Source organism: Octodon degus, unplaced genomic scaffold (genome assembly GCF_000260255.1).
Source record: "Octodon degus isolate 3935 unplaced genomic scaffold, OctDeg1.0 scaffold00393, whole genome shotgun sequence".
NCBI classification, from domain to species: Eukaryota; Metazoa; Chordata; class Mammalia; order Rodentia; family Octodontidae; genus Octodon; species Octodon degus.
In genome coordinates this window covers 291233-299461 of record NW_004524969.1, presented here as the reverse complement: position 1 = coordinate 299461, position 8229 = coordinate 291233, and the positions used below count along the sequence as shown (strand labels likewise).

Genomic DNA, 8229 nt, shown 5'->3' with positions numbered 1-8229 from the left:
AAAAAAATTTTTTTTAAAAAAAGGAAGGAAGGAAAGGAAGGGGTGCTGCTCTTGCCAGAGCCTGGGACCAGGATCTGGGCGCGGAACTCCCCCGGGGGAGCGGCAGCTGTGCAGTCCTACCTTCCCAGCGCTTCTGGGCCACATGGGAACGAGGTCGGGTCGGGGCTCGGGCTGCTCTGCGGCAGTCACCCTGGGTGGGGAAGCGCTGCAGCCGGGAGGGAGCTGGCCCTGCTCAGTTGTGGCCTTTCCGTGGCAAAGGCTCGGCCTCAGCTCCTCCAGGTCAAGATGCAGTGTGTGGGGTTCACAAGGATCCCCCGGCTCCCCCCCCCGGGGTGCCCAGAACCTGCAGATGCCTGACTGTTGGGGGAAGGGGAGGAGTGGCCCAGGCACGGAAAGCTGAGCGCTGGCCTCAGACCCCCCCAGAGATCCTCCTACCTCAGCCTCGCAAGAGCTGGAGCCCAGGTGTGCGACACCATGCTGGCTTTGGTTTTTGTTTTTCTTAGTCCTTGTGTGCAACGCATGGTAGCACATACGGGGGAGAGCTCGTGCACGGGCATGACACCTCTGCACATCATAACTCTCCTCACCTCCCCCTTGAGCTCTTTAAATTTGGAGGCAGGGTTCTACATTGCCCAGCCTGGCCTCAAATTTGAAATTCTCCTGCCTCTGCCTCCCAAGGAACTGGGAGGATCATCGGTGTGGGGCATCCCGCCCCCGCACTGTGCTTGATTTAGAGGCTGCCAGAACCGGGTCCAGACCTGGTTGGACCCAATTCCCTGCTCGCCTGGAACAGCAATGGGAGCCATGAATGCTGGGGCCTCCTCAATCAGCTTCCCGGGCTCCCATACCTCGGGCTACACGTGGACTGCTGAGAGCCCCAGGAGCACAGGGCCACTAGAACCACAGCAGTGTCCACTCCTGTGAGGCAGAGGAGGGCATCTAGAGAGGGTCCAAAGTGCACACCGACGACTGCCAGCAGGTTGGCACCCATGTGTAATCCTTCAGGCTGAGACCGGAGAGCTTCATTAATCTGAGGCCCACTGAGACGCTGTTGTCAAATAAACCAAATATAAAAATGAATTCCTTCAGAACCTATGTGGCAAATGTCAGCTTCCTATATATATATTTTTTAAATTAATTTTTATATTTTTTTGTGGGTTTTTGACACCGGGAATCAAACTCAGGACCTCGCCAGGCAGGCCCTGTGCTGCTGAGCCATCTGTGGCACTACTGGGACCTGATTAGACTCCGTGTTTGCTCTCAGGTACACCAGCAGGCCTAATTATTTATTTATTGAGACAAGGTCTGGCTCTGCAGCCCAGGTTGGCCCCAGCCTCCCAAATTCTGGGATTACAGGTGTGAGCCACCACCTCAGCTTTATTTTTTATTTTGAGAGGCTCTTCCCGAGTTGCTTAGGTTAGGGTAGAATTTGGAATCCTGTAGCCTCAGCGTCTTCCAGTGCTGGGATTAGGGGTGTGAATGGCCACACCCGCTGTTTCCCGGTTTCTGGACAGGTTTCCGCCCGAAGGTGGGCTGCAGCTGCCTCATCCCCAAAGGGAAGGTTGCAGCCTGCCCCGGGCGGCCCCAGCCTCCCTGCCCCCACCGCGGCTCCCTGCCGGGCCTCACAAGGTCAGAGCACAAAGGAGACTTTCAGGAGGAGAAAACTCCGGTTCTTCCACCAAAATTACTGTTAAAAAGTGTTCGCTGAGGAGGGAAGGGCATCACAGCATGAGAGGACGCGTGCCCGGGCTCAGACCCAACACCTTGGCCTGGCTGGCAAGGCCCCGGATCCAAGCCGGTCGGAATTTATTTCCTTATTTACTTGGTGCTCCCCCGGGGCCCCACACTCAGCGGCACCTCCAGCCCTGTTTATCTGGGGACACAAGGTCACACTGGGCCCGGGCCCAGTCTGTAGCCCACCTTTGCATGGAACCCGGCGCAGCCACAGTGCCCGGATGTCGGGGCTGCGCCCCAGGACCTTGCTCCCCATCCCCCTTCCTAAGATCCTGAGGCACTGTCTCCCTAAATAGCCCAGGCCTGACGCCGACGGGGGACCCTTCTGCCTCAGCCTCCCGAGCCACTGTTGCCCGGGCATGTGCCAGGACACCCTGCAATGCCCTGCTTGATTCGCCTGTCCAACTTGAGGAAGTGGGGAGGGGGCTGGCTTGCTCCTTAATCACGAGAAGTAAAATGCACTTAAGCACGAGCGAATGACTGTAAGGCCTGGTGACGGAATGTTTTTGTATGATGGATTTTGGGGGGCTTTTTTGAATGAGACAGGGTGTCGTTCTGCAGTTCAGGCTGGCCTTGAGCTCACTTGCTAGTCCAGGCTGGTTTGGGTCCTCCTACCTCAGCCTCCCAGGTGCTGGGATGACAGGCATGTGCCACCAGGCCCAGCTGGGAATGTTTCCTGTGTTTGCTTTTTATCTTTGGCCTAAGTCGGGATTGAACTCAGGCCCTTGTGCTTGCCAGGGAAGCACTTATTCTACGGAATTCCCCAGCCCCATGTATTTGCGTTTCGAAACAGGGACTGGCTAGTAGTTCAGCCTGGCCTTGAATCTGCTGGGGTCACCCTGCCCCGCTTCCCGCGTGCTGGGGCAGCAGGCAGGTGCCATCTTGCTCGGCCTTGGAATTTTTCCCTCAGGGTCCCGCATTCTACTCCGACGGGCTTTCTCCATACAGGAATGGAGGCCAGTTATAGTCACTGAGACCGGGTCTCCCGGTGAAATTCAGGCTGGCATTCACAGTGCTCAAACTCCTGCTTCGGCCTCCCCACTCTGGGATTCCAGGCATCTGCCACCATGCCCACCTAGACCCTAGAGTAGCCTGTAAATTGATAAAATAGTCCTGCCTCAGCCTCCCGCGCGCGACCACACCCACCCAAACCCATAATCCTTCCCTGGTACAGGAAATTGAAAGGATCAGGAAATTGCTGCAGGAGGCTGGACGGGAAGGAGCCCCAGAGGGTGGGGACAGGGGTGGGGGCGGAGGAGGGTCCCGTCCCCTCCCGGCCGGGGGCCTATAAGAGCAGCTGCCGCCGAGCGAGCGATCCAGAACGCCTCGCTCCGGACTCCGAGATCTTTACCTGCGCGGCAGCACCTCCTGGACCGGGACACCCCGCGGGACCCGCCTGAACCTGTCGTCGCGACCGACCTCGCCTGGCCTAAACCGGCTCGCGCTCCTCCGCTCGGCCTGCGCCACTCAAACCGTGGGGGCACTTTGTGCTTAAAGATGGAAAGTGCCGCTAGGTTCGAGTGTCGCCGGCCGAGCTCTCTTCGCCCCGCCGCGCCCCGTCGGGTCGGGCTCGGTCCCCGGCGCCCCCAGCTGCCGGTCTGGTACCCCCGGATGTCGTAGCACTCTGCGGCCTGACACAGTGCTACTGCATTCGGGTGTCTCCGGCCGGCACCGCCGCGAAGGAAGAAAGGGGCCCGGGACGGTGTCGGCCTGGGGTCCGCGGGCAGCTCCCAGGTTGGGGAGGCCGAGGCGGGAGGGCCTTAGGCCCTGGCGGTTGGGACCTCCGGCGACATGACCTCCAGGCACGGGGACGGGTGCCAGGGCCAGGTGTTCCCATTCCGCTTGCTGTGCCGATCCTCTAAGCAGGAGAGCGTGTCGTCGAACTGGCTCCCATGCTGTGGGGCCTGCAGTGTCAAGTTTTCCGTTTTACTTTATTAGACCACGGAAGCGCCCCAGCCTGGACTCAGCGCGGCTCTCCTGCCTCAGCTTCCCGGAGCAGAGGTCTCCGCGTGAGCCTCGGACCGCGGCTAGCAAAAGGGAAGCGCTCCCCGTGTGTGCGTCTGGGAAGTGCTTCCTTTTTGCGCGTCGCTGTGCGAACAAGGCGCCCGTCCAGCCTGCACGCCACGCGGCCGTCCTGCAACCAGCGCTTCACCCCGGGGCCGGGCCACCTGGAGGAGGGTCGCCGGGCGGGCTGGGCTTACTTAACTGGGTTGATCTTGATTCTGCGGGGTTCGGGGGTCACATGAATAAAACGTTTAATGAGAATCACTGTACTTTAGTGTGTCTGGGTTTCGCGGCTCCGTCGGCGCCCTCGCAGCTAGAACCGCCCCTTAACTAGGAAAGTACACATGAGTTGGTCTTTGCATATAGGCCACAGTAGGCTGGGCTTGGATCCTGCCTCGCTGCACAGGTCCCGAAGGCTGGGTGGTGGGTGGCGGTGGCTCCTGACTCGCCCCACGTGACTCGGACGTAGCCTGAAGCCCCGCAGCTTGCTTGGGCTTTTCAGCAGCCGAGATCCAGGGAGGGCTTAGAGGCCCGCAGCGCCGCCAGCCTTCTGTGCGTGCCTTTGCTCAACTATCCCAAACAGCCTGCGGGGCCAAGATAAGGGATCTGAGCAGCATGCGGGATGCGGGCTCTTGGAGCCTTGTGTGTAACAGATGGGGGCAGATGAAACATCTCTTAGGCAAGTTTCCCATTTTAAGGGTCGTAGATGTAGGGGGCTCATAAACGGTCTCGCTCCAACTGGTTCGGAGCCCGTACGGTACTGGGACAGGCCCCTACGCTTGCCAGGCAGGAAGACCGTTGAGCTATCTTCCCCAGCCTTTGCATATTTGACCAGATCTCACTAGCAGTTATGGTTGACCTTGAGCTCACTTGGTAGCTCAGACTGGCCTCCATGATCTTCCTGCCTCGGTCTAAGATTGCAGGCGTGCGCCACCACGTGGAGCACGTGAGATTTGCCTTTTTTTTTTTTTTTGGGCGGAACCGGAAATTGAACGCGGGCAAGCGCTTATTCCACTGAGCCATCTCCCCGGCCCCTCCCCTCGCTTTTATTTTATTTTATTTTATTTTTTTTTTAAGGAATTCAACACAAGGGGGGGAGGATGGGGGGGGAAGGGGAGATGGCTCAGTAGAAAAAGCGCTTCTCTGGCAAGCGCAAGGGGGCCCAGTTCAATCCCTGCTTCCGCCAAAAATAAATAAATTGCTAACCTGCTGGTGTTCCTACCTCAGCCTCCTCCAGTGCTTGGACTCCAGGCCATCCTCCAGGCATTCAGGTATCTCAGCTTCAAATTCCTAAGCTGATGAAGTAATTTCAACTGTTTTCAAAAACAACTCATTTCACAGACTCGGGAAACAAGGTGTGAAGTGGCGTGGGAGTAAGCTGGCCAATGTCACCAAGTTGGTAATAGAATTTCCACTCTGCAGCCATTATGGCTGTGCAGGCCTATACAGCAGCACTTTGGAGGCTGAGGCAGGAGGACCTCCAGGTTAGAGGAGTTGGGCGCAGTATCCGTGTTTTGAGGCTTATTATCCAAGATCTGGGCTCAAGTGTGTGTAACCCCAGCCCCAACTGCAAATCCAGGCTATGTCCGTCCCCCTTGTAAAGGGCTGCAAGCTAACACAAACTCCCTCCCCAACCATCTCCTATAACATAGTCAGCTTAAGATGTATCTTATAAAAATATACTGGGGCTGGGGAGATGGCTCAGTGGAATAAGCGCTTCCCTGGCAAGCCCAAGGACCTGAGTTCAATCCCCAATTCCGCCCCCCCCCAAAAAAAAAATATATATATACACACACTTATCAGGGGCTGGGGAGATAGCTCAGTGGAATAAGTGCTTGCCTGGCAAGCTCAAGGGCTTGAGTTCAATCCCTGGCTCCGCAAAATAAATAAATAAATAAATAAATAAATAAATGTGTGTGTATATATATATATATATATATATATCACTAAGCTGTAAAAGGCCTTTTAGTTATAAACAGTTTGCAGCTGTGTCAAATATAGTTTCTATTGTTCGGTGCTAGATAACAATTTTTTTTTTTTTTTTTTTTGCGGAACCAGAGATTGAACTCAGGCCCTTGTGCTTGCCAGGGAAGCACTTATTCCACTGAGCCATCTCCCCTGCGCTTGCCAGGGAAGCACTTATTCCACTGAGCCATCTCCCCGGCCCCTAGATAACAAATTTGCTTACCAAACTAGATGTGATTTCTGTTATAAATACCACCCCCACCTACGTTGGAGGCCAGTCAGCCTTCTCCTGCATGAGAAATGGCTGATGGACCTGAGCTCAGTAAATAAAAGGCTCTATTCAAATTTCTATCTGACTGATCTGGTTCCTATGCAGAGTTGACCCCTAACACCCCCTCCCCCAGAGGCTGGCACCCACTCTCACCAAAGCACCCGCAGCCTGCAGGTGGCCTGCCGCAGCCTCCCGCACAGCAGCCGCACACCCAGGTCCCCCAGGGCATTGTTGGTCAGGTAGAGCTCAGCCAGGGCCGGACTGCGGCCCAGCACGCAGGACAGATCCTCGCAGGCTGCCCCCGTGAGGCCACAGCTGTCCAGCCTGGGTAGGGGGATACGGGGAAGCCGGGTATCAGTGTGGCACTTAGGGCACCCCTTGAAGTGAGAGTGGCGAGGTCAGGACAAAGCCAGGCTGGTCACAGGAAGCATTTACGCGCACTTAAAGCCAACACAGAGGTGCTTACCTGTAATTCCTGCAGTTAGGAGGCTGAGGCAGGGGGATCAATGAGTTAAAGGCCACCTTGGGCTACATAGTGAGATCCAGTCTCAAAAAACCCAAAACATTTAAAAAAAAAAATTGTTGGGGATATAGTTTAGTGGCACAAGTCTCTGCCTGGCAAGTGCAAAGTCCTGAGTTCAATTCCTGGTACCTCCCCACCAAAAACAAAAATCAGGACAATTTTTGTGTGTGTGTGGAACCGGGGATTGAACTCAGGCCCTTGCGCTTGCCAGGGAAGTGCTTATTCCACTGAGCCATCTCCCCGGCCCCAATAAATAAATTTAAAGCAAGTAGAAAGCTATACATATATCCAAGCCGGCTTCAAGGGCAGAAGCGTTGTTAGAAACAGCAGCTCGGAGCGGCTGGGAGGCCAGGAGCCCCCCCCCCCGGCCGGCCCGCCCACTCACCACAGCTTGCGCAGCCTGCTCGAGGGGTGCCGCACCCCTCACCCAGCAGCGCGGCGCCTGCGTCGCCCAGGTCGTTGAAGCTGAGGTCCAGCTCCCCGAGGTGACCGGCCTGGAGCACGCAGGATAACGCGGCGCAGGCGGCCGGGCCCAGGCAGCAGATGCCCAGCCTGCGGGACAAGGTGTGAGCGGTCGGCTCCCACAGCAGGGGGAGGGGAGGGAGAAAGGGGGGAGAGGGGAGCCAGCGAGGCCCGCAGGACATCCCAGGGCCCACCGGGCCGAGGAGCGCCAGCCCAGCCGGGTTAGCTTGGAGACAGCTCCCTGTGCTGGGAGATAGTGAATCACAGTGAATCTCCGCTAAGCGCCCAGTGGAGTGATTCCTCACGGCAGCATTAGGCCCCCCGAAATGGACTCTGTTTCCAAAGGAGGTCACAGGCTGAGGGACAGGGGTTAGGACCCGAACAGAGGAATCGGGAAGAGACAGAATTCATTCACAGCACCCCTCCTTTAGAAGCACAACAGCTTCAAAGTGGGAGGTGGGATGGGGGAGGGTGCATGCTGTCATCCCAGTACCCCTGAGGCTGAGGCAGGAGGATTCCAGTGAGCTCAAGGCCAGCCTGAACTACACAGTGCGATCCTGTCTCAGAAAAAAAAAAAAAAAAAAAAGCCAGGGTGGCTTGTGCCAAGGTTCTGAGGCAGACAGGCCAGGCGGGCGCACAGGCAGTAGGGGCCTTGGCCACCACTGGGATGCTGCCAGACTCACCGCAGGGTCTGCACCTTGCACCGGGCTTGCTTGAGGCCCTTGCACAGGCACAGCACCCCGAAGTCCCCCAGGTCGTTGAGGCCCAGGTCCAGCTCTGTGAGGTTCGTGTTTGAGCTGAGGGCGGAAGCCAGGTCTTCACAGGCACCGGAGGTGAGGTGGCAGATCTTCAGCCTGCATAAAACCCAGCCCACGACAGGACACCACAGGGGTTTGTGCTGGGGCCTGATTCAACCCCGATGCCATCAGTTATTTATTCTTGGCTTTTAAGGACAGGGTCTGGCTGTGTAGTTCAGGCTGGCGCCTTGAACTCACGGCACTCTTTCTGCCTCAGCCTCCCCGAGGCTGGTGTTACATCCTCCGCTATCACAGTGTCACCCGTCCCGCTAAAAGCCTTTCTTGGGGCCAGGGAAATGGCTCAGTGGACTAAGCGCTTCCCTGGCAAGCACAGGGGCCTGAGTTCAATCCCCAGTTTCCTGGGGGGGGGGGTGATGCGAACCAAGAATCCCAGCACTCAGGAGGCCCAGGCAGGAGGACCACTGCAAGTTCAAGAGCAGCCTGACCTACAAAGTGAGCTCAAGGCCAACCTG

At 57.0% G+C, this 8229-nt stretch overlaps 1 protein-coding gene and 1 pseudogene across 1 annotated transcript in view; one reads left to right on the top strand and one right to left on the bottom strand.

The window, feature by feature from the left end:
- Window positions 1–3354, top strand: part of LOC101567627 — a 19550-nt pseudogene extending 16196 nt beyond the window's left edge.
- Window positions 3355–4188: 834 nt separating this feature from the next.
- The window catches only part of Nlrp12 (NLR family pyrin domain containing 12), a 14509-nt gene continuing 10468 nt past the window's right edge, over window positions 4189–8229 (bottom strand). The window contains 6 exon segments of the mRNA XM_023708551.1: window positions 4189–4303; window positions 5966–5986; window positions 6128–6298; window positions 6883–6916; window positions 6919–7049; window positions 7643–7813. Of these exon segments, the coding sequence (XP_023564319.1) occupies window positions 4237–4303; window positions 5966–5986; window positions 6128–6298; window positions 6883–6916; window positions 6919–7049; window positions 7643–7813 (595 nt within the window). The 3' untranslated portion in view covers window positions 4189–4236.